Genomic DNA, 15,749 nt, shown 5'->3' on the forward strand with positions numbered 1-15,749 from the left:
GCGGCGTTGAAAAGGGAATGTACCGGTATTTTAGCCAATCAGAAGCGGTGTGGGCGGAGCAACAAGGCACGGTGGGAGCTGTCCGACGTACTAAGAGATGGTTGCAGGTGATCCCATCATTCCAAAAAAATGGAATGAAACATCAAGAAGTTCCCAATAGCTCGAAAGAATCGAACATTTCTAATCTTTGTACTGTAATTGTAGACTACAAAAGATAGTGCCTTTCGTGATTTTGTTTTTCCTTACATTTTTATTTTTTCTACAAAAACAAGCTCAGCATCTCAAACAATGTTCAAATTCAATCAAACGTTTTCAAACGTCTGGTTTCAAAGTAAAACATTCATTTGGATATTCAATATGTACAAAGGAAGACGTATTTGCTTGAACGGTACAAAAAGCAGTTGTACTTTAGGCATGTATAACTTAAAGAATCATACATTGACGTCCCTATTCATCCAAACCAAATTCTTCGTCTATACAAAGTGAGTAAATATTTAAGAAAAATATACTCTGTAGCCCATTTCAATGACTTCCTTATCAGTTCTATTTCCATTCCATTGGTTATCGTTCTTTTAATGGACCAATGTGTTATATGGTAACCAAAACAAAAAATATGAAGATGGCTTTAAGACATGAGCACCACATACCCGTTGGCATTTGAGTTCACAGTACGTAACGTTGAGCGCTGTCAAAAAAACACTGGCCCGAAAATGTATCCGACAGATATTTACACATGCGGAGCAACGACGTAGAGCAAGGCCATGGCACCTCTTAAAAAAGATAATGTAAAGTGATTCTTTTTCATAACATTGATCGTGTTGAACACCAGGTGGAAATATAAATAAAGCATCACAACCAGCAATACTGCCGTTCTCTCCAGAGAGTTCTTGGCCATGAGTGCTCTGCGATAGATGAAGGATGATTGGGCCACAGCGTGCCCCTGTTCAGAACAGGCCTTTGACATGCTGCTTGGTTTGTTCGCCTGCCCCGACGCCAACGCACTCCCGTCTCCTCCACGGTCTCTCACACCTGCTCCGTGTGCGCCCCCTTTACCTCCACCTCCTCCTCCACCACCTCCTGTTCCAGCGTCACCTCAACCTCAGAGTTGACCACAGTCTGCTGCTCCAGTTCGGCGCTGGTCAGGTGCACCACCTGGATGTGAACGCCGGCCGCCTGCAGTCTCTCCACGTCCTCCTCGCACATCTCCCTCAGACCCCCGTCCTCCATCACCATGGCGGTGGTGGTGGTGGTGGTGGTGATGGTGTTTGAGGACTCCTCCTCCTCCCCCATGCTCATGATGTCGGGGGGCTCCACCGTCACCGCCTCCACCTGGATGCCGTCGTCCAGCAGCAGCGTCTCGCCGCCCTCCAGGCCGACCACCATCTGCTCCCCCTCCTCCTCCTCCTCCTCCTCCATCATTTCTTCCTCCTCCTCCTCTTCCTCCTCCGTTGTCGTGGGGACCACGGGGGAGGCGACCACCTGGTCCTCCAGCGTGTCGTGCACCTCCCTGAGGTGGGCCGTGAGCTCCTTGGGGTGTGTGAACCACTGGTCACACAGGGTGCAGTAGTTGGGTTTGTCCCCGGTGTGGCTCACCAGGTGGTCCTTGAACTGGTCCCAGCTGTTGAACACACTGCTGCACACCTGGAGGGAGGAAGGGAGGTACATGGGAAGGGGAGATTTACCGTCTTGACAAACATATTGATCAGGGGCCGCTCACGTTTTGATCATTGTTGGGATCGACTGTCTGATTTTGGCACGCACTTCTTTGAGATGCACATCTCTGTTGTACCCATCGGGACTAAAAATGGTATACAGGAATTCCACAAACCTATCCCACCATGGGATCTGCCTCTTATAGTTACTCCTTATAGCTACTTTTTGATTGTATGCTTTCATTCTTCTCACCCTCAATTTTAAAACACTTCGGATGAAAACGTCTGCTGTGCAACTAAATTGAACAGTTACCATATTCAAATATAATAAACAAACAGGTTGTGTATCACAGGTGTATTATATCACAGTTTGTCAAATCAAGTGTTAACAACCAAGTCATTGCTTGGCCCTTCAGCGTCTTCTGGAATTTACTTTGTAATTTAAATGGCTAAATGTTTGAAACGAGGGAGAAGTCGTGTCTGTCTGCAAATGTTAGTATGCAATTAGGAGATCGGCTCACATTACAAACTGGCGCACACAAAGATGCTAGAGTTATGGTCCTGTCTAGGTCAACTGGTATAGCAAGGTGTTAGCGCTGCTGGTGTTCGATTCCCAGCAGCAGGCTGCAGGCTACGGTATTGTCCCCCATATGGCTTTTTACAAAAGTTACATACATTAGGTACTGACTCTCCGCCCGAACAATACCGTGAGGGACAATTATCCAAAATGCCTAACAATAGTGAAAATATAAATCAAATCAAAAAGGTAATCCATGAATGCATGACATTCTTAGTATGGGCGGCTATGTTTTTAGGCATAGTAAGCTACTTATTATACAACAGCGAGCCAAACGGTGTCATAAATACACAGCCATACGCCCATAGACCACTGTAATAATGATTGCGGCTTATCACCTGGCATTCATACAGCTTCTTGCGTCCCTTCTTGGCGCCCGCTCCATTCTGACACGCGGACATGTGGCACTTGAGGGTGCTGTTTCTGGCGAAGCGCTCGTGACAGTCGGGACACTCGTAGGGCTTCTCGCCTGCACAGGGACACACAAGAGGAGCATGCCAAGGACCATTTGAAAGGGAACAATCGCAACATCCCTACAGGGTCCCTTCTAGAAACCGGTTTATACCAAGTTGATTAAAATGTCTTTCTGTCGCATGGAGAGTTGTCAAATGCATAAAAAAAAACGAAAATGTCTACTTAAAAGTTTTACATTTTAGGGTGAAAATTACCAAAAGTGAACTTTTAAGTCAAATTCTTTGGCATTCATAGCTTTGTACGTCTTATCGTGTCACACTCAATTGAAATGAAAAACACAATGATTTAATTTGCATTCCCGTCGGCAAACACAAGTCAAACCAATCAAATGTCTCCCTCCCACAGACCACCTATTTTCATAAACACAGCCCACGCGGGCGGAGGAATGCTGACCCGTGTGCTTGCGCAGGTGCTCCTTGAAGTGGCCAAAGTGGTCAAAGTTCTTGTCGCAGTACTCGCACACGTGCACCCGCTTCTGCGGACGCTGGCTGCGCGACAGCTCCTCCGCCTCGAAGTGGAAGGTGGTGACGTGCAGCTTGAGCGCGCCCTCCCGCGTGTAGGCCTTGCCGCAGTAGGCACACACGTGCGGCTTGTCAAGGGGCCCGGCGTGCGTCTTCATGTGCTGCTTGAGGTGGTAGTAGAGCTTGAAGCTGCGCTCGCACTTGTGACAGCGGAACATATTGTCCACCTGGGAGATCTGCACTTCCACCATCTCCACGTTCTCCAGCACCTTGGAGGCCGTCACCGTCTCCTCCTGGTACGACACCTCCTGGGCTCACACAAAAGGGACGGAGAGCATCCTCAGAGTGCGGCTCGGAAACTCTTTGTTTCGATTGAGATGTACGGGAACCGATGTCCCGTTCGGAGTTGGAATGCTTACGTTAAACATTCCAACCATGTGTAATAGCTATTTTTGTATGAGCAGCAACCACACAAAAAATATTCAAATACGTTGATATCTTTTGTTTTCCTAAACAGCCTTTTTTGTGCTATATTATATTGATAAAGATATGAAACTGCTATTTTATAGGTTAGCTAGTTTTAATTTAGGAGGATGCAGCACTTTTTGGTGTTTTTTCTGTGCTACTAAACAGATCAACACATGGCCCAAGCCAGCCTAAACCAAACTAACATCATCCACAATTGAGGGGTCAATCAGGTGCCATGCTTACTTGGTCCTTCTTGATCACATGCATCGCTTGCGTCCCCTGCTGGTACTTGCTGGTGATGTCGGCGAGCAGAACCAGGGCCGAGTCGTCCGAGGTGGGCTGGGCGGCGCTCTTGGCCGCGTCCACCACCTCCTCCAGTCCCGACTCCTCCAGCTCAATGCCTCCCTCGATCACCTCGATCTCCACCTGCACCACACAAGGAAGATGGAATCTGGCCCTTAATATTACAATTAGGTTTTAAAGTTTATTTAAAGAAAGATAATATAAATGTCAGTTGAACGTTTTCTGATTAAAAATAAATTTGATTCTCAAAAAGGAAAATAAATATTTCAGATACGAAGCGGCTTGAATGTATTCCATTTTAATCATTAGTAAATCTGCCCCCAGACACTTTAATCTTAACTGATTTAATATGAGCCATACTGCCATCTTAACACCCGTCTCTCACCTGTTCCCCTTCTACCAAGGGCAGCGTCTCCGTGATTACGTTGGACGTCTCGCTGATTTTCCTCTTGACTCCCCTCTTCTCTGGGATATCTTGCGAGGGACTCTCTGTCCCCCTGAGAATTAAATCTGAGACATCAGATATCCATTTTCGGTTGAACGACAGTACAAGTAGGACAAAGCTGTGGGTCAAGTGGTGACTTTGAAGATGAGCCAAAATAGTAATGGTCATTTTCGTCCCCATTACATTTTACATCAGTGCAAGAGCTCCAATAATTTGATGTATAATATATATTACACACAAACCTGACATTTCATGCACATAGAATTAATGCCAATACATTTCAGGAGATCCAACAGTGTCCTCTAGTGGCCAAACACAACATCCCAATGGACTCCAGGCGTCAGAAACGTTACTATTCTGCTAAAAAAAAACAGCTCAAACCAGCAGCCATTACAGATTCTTCTAGTCACAGAAAAAAACAGGTTGGAGATTGTGGTGGGTGGGTGTCTATGTTGCCTCACTTGTTGTTGAGCGCCTTGAGAGCCTCTTGCATCTGCAGGTACTCTGCTGCCTTCCAGACATCATTGGCCTCCTCCTCGTCACTGATGGCTAGCGTGGCCGTGTAGGTGAACTCCATCAGCTGGCGGAAGGCGGAGTTACTCACACCTGTCCAAACGGATGCCATCAGGACCAGTTAAGAGGGCACGTGCGTGTGCGGATGCAGCCAACAAGGCTCAGGCCATTATTGAACTAAACAAGTTCACAAGACTCACAGCCTACAATTTTAAACGTAAAAAATTGCATTATCTCTATGAAAAATAACAAGTAAATGTTTTAGTATTGTTGAAGGCAATAAAGAATTTCAATAGTAACTGCCGGGACCAATGGGGAAACCATAACTCTGTCCCACTGCAGTGTTCATAGATAAACAGAACCACGTACCCTCTATCTCCACAAGAGGCTCCTGGGTGAAATCCTGGAAGAATTTGTGAAAAAACTGACTACAAGCTGCAAGGACTGCTTTATGTGCTCGGAATTGGTGCCCTGTATATCCACAAAACACAGAGAAAATAAAGCATTATTTTAGATATTATAATAATATTAATTATTATTATTATTTAAATCGACTGGAAGACTCCACACTTGTTTTGTGTATGGCATGGGGTTTTGTGTGTTTGGATTTGTCTGTATTAATTAACAAACAAATTGGAATGATTGCCTTGTGGCATACGTCTTAAAAAGGACTGCTTTTATGTCAACGAGATTAGCCATTTACACAGATGTTGAAAAGATTAGGTCCTGATTTAACCATTTCCATATTAGTCCATCCATTTGTACATTATATGTAATAAACATTGGACCATTCATTTACATTTGCAAGAATCCTTCTTCTGTACCGACAAGTAAACATGGATTGTTTAAATCTAAGTTCCCTTTATATTCACCACTGAGTTGACTTATCACTGCCGTCTGAGAATTTAACATATTGCATACCATCAACAATCAGGGTAATGTCTGTGAACTGGTCAAGTTGTCTCTGTTCATTCAGTTTGTCCAGCATGACTTTGTAGTGCGACGGGAACATGCTTCCACGCTCCATCTCCCCCTCCACCTCATCCGCCATGATCCTTGCCTGCCGTCCCCAAGAGAGCAAAGAAAGATGGTCAAACTTAACAATGATCTCACACAATCATGATGTCACAGAATTTCAGCGTGACACTCATGGCAAGCATGTAACTAAATAATATAGCATATTTATAGTTAAAACCCATCTTGAATCTAGAATGAAATGTTGGATTACAGCATTATAGTGATGATTAATGTACTTTGAATAATAAGAAATATACATATTTTATTTATGTAAAAGGACAACGACAGGTCGTTTGAGGGGTGTAGTCTACACGGATGCTACTTTGTAACTGTTTACATGCATCCACACATATAGTTCTCAAAACGACTATTCCTAAAAAATATTAATTTGTATGTATGCATCATTAAGTTGTTCTCATTTCAAGATTTTCTCTAGGTCATTCGCATCGGACACAGTCCATCATGCGACGCACAAAATAAAAAACATATGTGTCCACAGTCTGTCCTGATATGACACTGCAGACTGATATGTGATTGGACCAATCATACATACGAGGAGTGCGGCGCTATTCTCTCCAACGCTGTGAACGTCATGAGAGTAGCCAAATTAGCTCACTTTTGGCTAAACTGTTAGCCTACCTAGCAAAACGTACAAGTGTGGCCTGAAACAGTTGGTGTCGACGTAGATAAGGGAATATTCTGACTGAGCCCCAGTGCACAGGATTATTGCCCGGTTTTGATCCGTTACTAACGAGACTCTAAACATTAAGGTATCCAAAGCTTTTGCAGCCCACAGGCCTGCTAGCATGCTCGCCATCCCGTTTGACAATCAACATTACGTCATCAAAACGCGCATTAAAACACACTTTTCCTGACAGATTTCTATATTCTGAGACCCATGGGTCAAAATGGGAGTTTTAAACCATCAGCAGAGGTACCTCTTGTCCAGCCACGTTGCTTTAGAAAGTAGTTTTATGGTATTATGTGTCCCGACGCACGTAGAGCTCCTCTACTCTCGTTGCTCCAAAAAGGGCGGTCGTTCTCCAGTAGGGCCTCCGATTCCCAGAAGCCCTTGCAACAATAGGGGACGCTGGTAAGCGTTGCTTGGTGACCAGATATGCCTGAAGACGGGCATATTGAGGATCGTTTTCGTTCACTCTATTGATTGACAATTAAATTGTATCACTATCATGCAGGGGGTGTTGCAAGAGATAAAGCTAAACGGTGGCACAGCAGGCCCTCCATTATTCATGTCACACAATTTGTCCTGCTGCGTGTATGGATTCTATACATGTGCTATGTTACTCTATACAATAAGCTAAACAAACTTCCCTTTCTAAGCCCACTTGCATGGCTACTGCTATTCTGCTGCTGCTGAAACCGTCTTTGTGAAAATATTTATTTTAACAAGTTTGTAAGTCGTACCCTGTACAGTATATATATGACCTGTACATAATAATAACTGCATGAATAAGAACAAAACCCGACTCAGGTCATTGAAATGTTATACATTGGCATTCTTCTGCACTCCACAAGAGGAGTAACGACAAATAAACAATATTTTCATGACTTGGGAGTCAACCATTCAAAATAAAATGATATATATAATCTTGAACTCAAAGTCTTCCCCAACAGTTGAGAAGGCCTCTCATGTCAAACACAAAGTCCAAACTTAGTTTTCCCTTATCTGTTAAGCATTAAACCAGCACCATCATTCTTATTTTTGGCATTGTGGTCATTCCAGCATTAACTTTTATAACTTTTATAACATTTTTAAATGTTTAGTCAGGAATAGATAGGCCTAGTCCTCAATTTAGATAAGCTCACACAAATCCTTGCCTAATGCTTTCTAACTAGCTGGACAAATCATGCATTGCAGCATTATTAAGTGTTAACAAAGCATTACTTATCCATAGTGTGTAAATTGCCAAACCATTGTCTCATTAACTTATTCATAATTTATAATTGATTATGAACCGTTTACCAATGAGTATCAATGTAGAAAAAAATCTTTACAAATTAGGAATTCACTACTTACTACTCTTATCAATGCTTCAAAGTGGTTGCACAAAGCAGTTATTATTTTTCCCTTTTTGTTAGAATCATAACAGCTACATTCAAAATAAAAAACAAATGTATGAACCATGTGTTGTAATGCAATGTACCTCTTTTTATTGAGCATTTTGTGAAGCTACAATCTGCTTATGCAACGTGGCCGCTGTGTAAAACACTCAGGAGTCATATGAAACCTGCCACAAAGATCCCTGTGTCCTGCTGAAATTTACTTGTTAGCATGCCAGGTACTGTCAATGAGTAACATTATTTAATCTGCTATCTAGATCAAACATTCTTGACTATAAGCCTGGTCCAGTGGAGTCTTGACTCTTTACAATATCTTGGTAGGCTGATGATCAGATTGTCAGTGTACTCTATAGCAGGCCAGCGTTCCTGATCGACTTTTTGTCTAGTAAAATTATACCCAAAATGCAGAGTGACAGTTTTAACCATCCTGCATCCCTACATTAAAAAAAAAAAAAAACACTTAAGAGCATCTAGAGTGGTAAGAATGTAATATTGTAATTTAATAAATAATAAGTGTAACTAGACTTCCTAGCAAAATTGTCGACTACATTAACTGTCTTCAACCAAATAACACAAAAACAAGTTGAATCTTTCGCAACATATTTTCACATGGGATATATTTCACAACAGATAAAACTGAAAGTAACTTCGCTTTTTTCTAAATATTTTAACATTTGAGCCTCAGTACAAATTGCAGCTAAGCACAACTCTTTTTCTTTAACCAATTCTTAAAAGCTCTATAGAGTCTTTGTTTCTGTTGCACAGGCTAGCGTCCATCTGTAGATTGTAACAATGTAATTAACATAATTTGACCAGCAGTCTGATTCATTTTATTGCTTACAACAAATAACAGGATGTCATAACAGAAGCTTTTTTTTTTCCATTAAATAAATAATGCTTTAAGGTTTGAATAGTTCTGAAAAAGTAACGCATAGTAAAACAACCATGGTGTTCCCTAAAAGGTGTGAATTTCAACATTCTAAAAAAAGCCTCTATTGCTCCTTAGCTAGAGAAAAATGTGGCCCTCACATGTTGCTCCCTGAGACAGAAAAACAGGATCACTAATTTTGAAGATGTGCACGAGTCAGCAAAATAGTCAGAGGAGCAATGAGGACTGAACTTTGTCCTCCTTATGGACAGGAAAACAACAGGCTGAGTATAAAAGGGAGGGTTGAGGGAGGGGGACTTGTTTTTCATCGAGCAGTCGACTGCAAGAAAGAACTCTGCTGAAGGAGAATCAAAAACACACAAGGTAAGCTAAACAACTTAGATTCCCATCCATGCTGTTAAATATTGTTATTGGAATTTAATTAATTTAGGTATATACATGGATTGTGTGTTATGTTTTTTTTTTTAATGAAGTCCTTCTACTCTTTTGCGAAAAAAAAGAGAAAATGTCTATAGCAAGTATTGACTATTGATAAATATTGTAAACATTGAATGGTATATTTTCACTGTCAAATGTTTGCTATCTGGCAATAGTTTTGGCCCTTGTCCAACAATGTTCAGCACAAAGTGTGCATGTATATGTGCAAAAATGTTTGCGTCGAAGATAAATTATGTGCATGATATAAAATGGCCTTCAGTTTACTTAATCTAAACACACCCAGAGGGATCCGCGCATTCACACACACACACAGACACAGACACACACACGCACACACACACACACACACACACACACACACACACACACACACACACACACACACACACACACACACACACACACACACACACACACACACACACACACACACACACACACACATACACCTTGACACTACATTGCCCTTTTGTACTTCTCATTCCTCTCGGCTGATGTTGACAACATTTTTCTGTGCTCCCCTCCCACTCTCCCCTCCCCTTTCCACTCCTCCAAAATCTTCCAAACTGCCATTCCCTCCCTTTCTTGCTCCTCTCCTCTACCCTTCCTCAGATCAGGGCAGTGAGGACTCACAGCAGCAATGTGGGTGTGCCTCAGCCTGCTCTCGGCTCTCTGCCTGCTCCCTGGGGGCGGGGCAGAGAGCCAGGGAGGCGGGCCTCAGTGTCAGCTGCCACCCGATTGGAAGATCGGGGAGGTGATGCCCATGAAGGAGGCGGAGGGCCGGGTGACTGTTGTGGCACTGCTGCAGGCTAGCTGACTTTTCTGCCTGGTGCAGGCATCCAAGTACGTGCACAGTTTTACTTTGTCTGGCAGAATGACATCTTACTATTTACTTTACAGTCCCCAAACCTGAAATAAAGGCAATACTACCTCTGCCAGTCCCCACAAGCATTCTCACATTATGCTCTTCATAAAATAAGTAATTTGTGCTAAGCAGGCAACAATTTCCATTTCATTTCAATGCTAAGATGTGCCAGTCCTTTCATGTAGACTGGGTTAGTTACAATAGAATAGAATTCAAACATACAAAAGCTTTTCCCTTTTAAACATATATTTATGAGTGAACTGGACTCGATTATTCAGTTCTTCCACACTGTGCAAAAAAGATAACAATATAAAACCAGCACCAACTTTAATAATGATGATGTGGAGGATGATTATGATGATGATGATGATGATGATGATGATGATGATGATGATGATGATGATGATGATGATGATGATGATGATGATGATGATGATGATGATGATGCTCTTGCATGCTCTGTCTGCTCTGTCTGTGAACAGTATGGACGGCCTACGCCAGAAACTTGAAAATCAGGGCCTGGTGAATGTCAACTACATGGTAATCAACCACCAGGGGATACAAGCCCAGCGCCTGCATTCCATGTTGACCACCAGATTGTCAAGCAGCATCAGCCTCTACAAGCAGGGGGACCAGGATGCCGATGTGTGGCAGGCCTTGAAAGGGGAGAAGGATGACTTCCTTATTTATGACAGGTCAGGTCGCCCACACCGGCAGATATGTTAACACGGCCATATTATACTATCCTCTGAACATTTTCTTTGAAATCATTTAAAATCTCTTGATCGAATTTGACATTCTTGATGTTTAAGGAAATTCTAAACACTTTTTTTGTTATATCTATTTACACATCAGGTGTGGCCGTCTCACCTATCATATCACACTGCCATATTCCATCATCGGGCAGGGTCATGTAGAGAACGCCATCAAAGATACCTACTGCAAACGCATATGTGGGGACTGTTCACATGAGGTATGTGATGCCCATATCCATCATAGCCGTGCGCATACAGACCGACGTCTTCATCTTCATCTTTGAGACTCACGGTGTTTGCTCCTTCTCTTCTCCGACAGAGCGTGGACGTTCCAGCGGAGTGCACCAGGCCAGTAGTGGCCAGGCCTGATGCGGCGGGGGTGGGTACCGCCGTCAGAGAGGAGGGGGTGGCGCATGGGGATGGGCACGGTCGTGGTCATCACGGTCAGGGTCATCACCATGGCGACCAGCAGGTTGTTGCCCACGCCGGACACGATCACGGCCACAGGCATCACCATGGCGGCCAGCAGGTCGCGGGGCAGGCTCAGCAGGGCGGGGTCGACGACGGCGGGTCGTTGCTGCACTCTGGCGGCCAGCAGGCTGCAGACCTGAGCCTGGTGCCGCAGGAGCCCCAGGCCGTGCTTGTCATGCAGCGACCGTGAGCGGCCGGCCAGGGCATGTGAAAGTCGAGGCGCAGCTGACAGTGGAGCGCTCTCCCCGGCAACGGAGGCGCGCTCCGCAGCAGCTGACGCTGACACTGACGCAGGCTGACGAGCGACGCGGGGCGCAAGCAGCTGCTGGACTCCTGACACTGTGACGAGGCGCTCCCCGCCTCCTGACAGTGACAGGGGCCGGCGGGCGACGCCACCAATCAGGTGACCGAGACCTGACAGTGACGCCTGCCCCCGGCTGACTGACAGCAGCCTCCGCCAGCCCAGTGAGCCTGACCCCCAGGTGTTGAGAGTTGAGTATGAGCACAGGCGTAAGCTGTGCTCTGACGATCAGTCCTCAAAGGTACCATCCGCTTTCAACACTGGGGCGAAGCGCTCTGCTGATACCAGCAAGTATTGCCCTGAGAAAGAATGGAAGCACCTCTTAGGGGATGGCAGGGGTGGGTCTTAAAGTCAGTCTTATTCATAAAAGAACAACATCTTTTCAATTAGCTCATTGGTCACGTTTCAATTACAACTAAACAACACAGTGTGATTTGGAAATAGATTTGGATTTGAACCTTTTGATAAATAACTACATAAGAAGATGACTTCCACCTGCCTCTGACGTTTTCTGTTAGTGGTTGATTCCCTTTCTTTCTCGGGGTTTGGAATGATCATGTTTCTGTTGCTCCACTTCCATTTTGCTCTCTCCATCCTTAATGAAGGTACGTGCATAAACTATGGACTAGTGGCACGTGTTTGATATCACGCAGGAGAGAGGGGAGGTCGGAGTTCACTAACATGAACAAATTCCACTGATTTTGATTTGAAGTTAATAGGGAATTATCTTGAAATTAAGGGTAAGGGGACATTTTATACAAATTAAAGCATTAATGCACAAGAATAAACTCCAGCAAATACGTATACTTATTCAGCACAAATCAAATAGCTTTTTTCTTCATAAACCAGATATGATGAACAAAATAATGAGTATTGAGGGTCTAAACTCTGAAATGAAAGAAAGCACACTTAAAGCAAACCGAGAGTTTGATTGCTATCTAATTCAACTTTTGAAATTGCCCAACAACATTCTATTATAAATCCATTGTAACTCTTGCACGGTAACTTAGCTTTATCTGTGCAATTGTTACCTACTTAGACATAAATTAGGTAAACATTATTTCCACTTAAATATATTTCTTTCCTATTTTTTTTCCAGTTACACCCCTGCGCTTTTAAAATAGTACACATTTTATTATGCTTATTGTTTTGCTAAATTGTCAGAAAAAAATATAAATTGTTGGATTGTTCTCATTTGACGGAGGGTTGGAAGACAGCGCATGCGGCCTGGTAACATGTTCTGTACTCAATGAAAGTATCTGGTGGAAGACAAGAGTCACCCAGAGACCTGATGTTTGCACAGAAAGATGTATCTCACTGTGTCGTTGATCTAAACTACACTCTGTTGAATAAAAAGACCCTTCAACGAATTGTGTGGATGGGTTATTTATTAGATGTGCTACATTCAGCTTGGTGCCAAGCCACTTACACATGAGGCTGCGTAAGCATATGATCAAAGTAGCTTTGAGTAGCCATGAAAAAGTGCTACCGGAAAAAGATATAGGAATAGCAGAATTTGTTTATTTATTTTATTACAATTGAGATTTGTGTGTGTGTGTGTGTGTGTGTGTGTGTGTGTGTGTGTGTGTGTGTGTGTGTGTGTGTGTGTGTGTGTGTGTGTGTGTGTGTGTGTGTGTGTGTGTGTGTGTGTGTGTGTGTCACTCTGTTCGAGCCTGCATGAGAGTTCAATGTTGTCATTAGCTGTAACGTCTTTCTGACCTGAGTTTATTTATTTTATTACATTTGAGATTTGTGTGTGTGTGTGTGTGTGTGTGTGTGTGTGTGTGTGTGTGTGTGTGTGTGTGTGTGTGTGTGTGTGTGTGCGTGCGTGCGTGCGTGCGTGCGTGCGTGCGTGCGTGCGTGCGTGCGTGCGTGCGTGCGTGTGTGTGTGTGTGTGTGTGTGTGCGTGTGTCTGTTTATGGGGTGGAGGAGGGCCGAGTTTCTGGGGGCGGGACTGGAAGGAGGACTGGGGAACTATTCTGCACGTGGCCGGAGAGTTGAGCTCGTGTGACTCAGTGACGTCGACACCCAAAGAGGCACATGGCTTTATGATATGGGCATGTGCATATTTCATTATTATGCGATTGATTAATACTACAATTAATCGTACTGGACCGGGCATTATACAAGTGAACATAAATACATAAATACTTTTTAGAAATATAGAGTGCTCTGAATTTGTTCTGTGGGAGTTGGTGGACATCAGGTGGACATCATGATCCAGAAAAAATAAATGGGCAGGCAAATCTGGAAACATTGACCAATTTCAATATTTGCGTTTTTTAAATGCATTTTCTGATAAGGCTACAACCTTTTTTATCTACCGTTGCTTAAATATAGCCTTAAGAAGCGCTTCTGAAACTAATCAAGACAACCAAATAATAGTCCTACAATTAAATAAAATAACAAAACTACCAAATTAAATAAAAGATGAAGCTTGCGTGGTGTAGGATAACCTACAAAGGGATTTTCCTGGTTACAATAAAGTTCAATTAATAACTGATTGAATGAATTCATCAGTTTCATAGCATTTCTTTGTATAGGCCTTTATATTTTGCATTTATTTTTCATACATTTAAGACATCCCCTCCTCCGCTCTCTTTCAGGCTACACATACAACATTGCCGCCATGAAATGTATCTAACAGCACCTCTAGAACATGTCTTCAGAAAGGTCAACAAGCAAGCGGGGGTAATAAATTAAGGCTAGGTGGACTGCCTATGGGGGCGTAATTGGCCCAAAGATTCAATACAGAGGAGCAGTGACTTATGGGTAATTACCTGCAATGTCCTGAGACCAAGAGCTGTGAGTGGTTGTCCCTCTGATCCAATCAGCCCCACACAGAGCCACACAGTACACAGGCTCCTTCTTAATTGTCCGATATGCTTTCCCTGCGATGCACGCCCGCCTCTGCACAGCTTTCATGTCCACTTAGCCCAGCGGAGACAGTGAGAAGAGGGAAGCGAATCACACACAAGTGAACCCAATCACACGCACAATGTAGCACTCTTTTTCTCAGCACAGATCTAAAAACATGCTCTTTCAATCGCACAAGGGCATTTTTCACAATGCACAAACAAACACACACACACACGCACGCAAACAGATGCATACAATCAGCTGAACATTTTGTGAATCCAGTCTCATTAGACCTGCTATGCAAGCTTATCTTAACCATGCAACAAGCATCTTGTTCTCGCATTATGGGGGCTGTATTCATCAACAATTAAATATTGACTGATTCACATGTGATCACTGACACAATTTCAATGAGCCTGTTTAACCATTTTAAAGTGATATTTGCTTGACTGAACAGAAAGAGATTATCGTTTGATATAAATAGTCTTTGTCTGAAGCGTCTCTGGGTTGAAAAGTTGTTGTTGGTTTTTACTATTACTCATTATTCGTGCAGGTTATTGAATACATACACACAAACAGACACGTAAGTGACAAAGATGGGCAATTTTATTTTGGAGCTTCTTGAAAAACTATTGACGATAACAACAACGACAACAACAGCTACATGAACAGTAACAACATAACAGCAGCTTAAATGACATAAGTCTAACATACAGACCAACTATCGAATATGCAGGGAACTGAATTCCTAGCCCTGTATACTTCAGGTAAAGCTCTGACACATTCCCTTTTTTGTCTGTTGGCAGATAACAGCCAAGGGCAGTGGTTTGCACGTCGACTTTGATGGAAAGCCACTGATAAACAATAGGAAATTCATATATACAACAGAAAATTGGGGCCATTGGGGAATTGTGTCTGTAATGACAATTGCTAGAGATATGGTGGTGAAGACAGTTATGGTATGAAAAGCCAAAGCTCTATACTGTTGGATTTTAGGCAAGAACAACATTTTATAATAAAAACAAGAATATAAAATCGATAGCGATCCAAGTTAAATATATCTGGATACTGGTACTAAGGAAATACTTGCAGGCTGTATACAGAGACACAAACACAGAAGGTTATCTTTTTAAACCACCATAGAAACAAGGTTAAAATACTAAATCACATATTGGGGAA

General features: G+C 43.1%; 2 protein-coding genes across 3 annotated transcripts; one reads left to right on the forward strand and one right to left on the reverse strand.

Moving 5' to 3' along the window:
• Window positions 1-227: 227 nt before the first annotated feature.
• On the reverse strand, window positions 228-6,976 carry znf131 (zinc finger protein 131). 2 transcript variants are annotated; one of them, XM_030359176.1, is made up of 9 exons: window positions 6,849-6,976; window positions 5,815-5,953; window positions 5,263-5,364; window positions 4,842-4,986; window positions 4,321-4,432; window positions 3,876-4,058; window positions 3,097-3,472; window positions 2,568-2,698; window positions 228-1,641 (listed from the first exon to the last, which is right to left on the reverse strand). In XM_030359176.1, exons 2-9 carry the CDS (start codon window positions 5,942-5,944, stop codon window positions 1,024-1,026), a joined length of 1,797 nt encoding a protein of 598 aa, XP_030215036.1. In that variant the 5' UTR covers window positions 5,945-5,953; window positions 6,849-6,976; the 3' UTR covers window positions 228-1,023. The 2 variants fall into 2 exon arrangements, with proteins under 2 accessions (XP_030215036.1, XP_030215037.1); XM_030359177.1 differs by lacking the exon at window positions 6,849-6,976 and having other exon boundaries at window positions 4,321-4,445.
• A 2,112-nt stretch (window positions 6,977-9,088) lies between these two features.
• Window positions 9,089-13,081, forward strand: selenop (selenoprotein P). Its single transcript, XM_030358493.1, has 5 exons — window positions 9,089-9,244; window positions 9,932-10,162; window positions 10,667-10,879; window positions 11,040-11,157; window positions 11,259-13,081. Exons 2-5 carry the CDS (start codon window positions 9,960-9,962, stop codon window positions 11,598-11,600), a joined length of 876 nt encoding a protein of 291 aa, XP_030214353.1. The 5' UTR covers window positions 9,089-9,244; window positions 9,932-9,959; the 3' UTR covers window positions 11,601-13,081.
• The last annotated feature ends 2,668 nt before the right edge of the window (window positions 13,082-15,749 follow it).

This window comes from Gadus morhua, chromosome 6, assembly GCF_902167405.1.
Source record: "Gadus morhua chromosome 6, gadMor3.0, whole genome shotgun sequence".
Classification (NCBI taxonomy): domain Eukaryota; kingdom Metazoa; phylum Chordata; class Actinopteri; order Gadiformes; family Gadidae; genus Gadus; species Gadus morhua.

Bases quoted from the DNA above. Each gene is read 5' to 3' on its own strand.
- znf131 (XM_030359176.1), bottom strand. From the start codon at position 5,944: ATGGCGGATGAGGTGGAGGGGGAGATGGAGCGTGGAAGCATGTTCCCG. The intron at 4,059-4,320 runs GTGAGAGACGGG...TGTGTGGTGCAG, and splicing joins CCTTGGTAGAAGGGGAACAG to GTGGAGATCGAGGTGATCGA. The intron at 2,699-3,096 runs GTCAGCATTCCT...GTCCCTGTGCAG, and splicing joins GCACCTGCGCAAGCACACGG to GCGAGAAGCCCTACGAGTGT.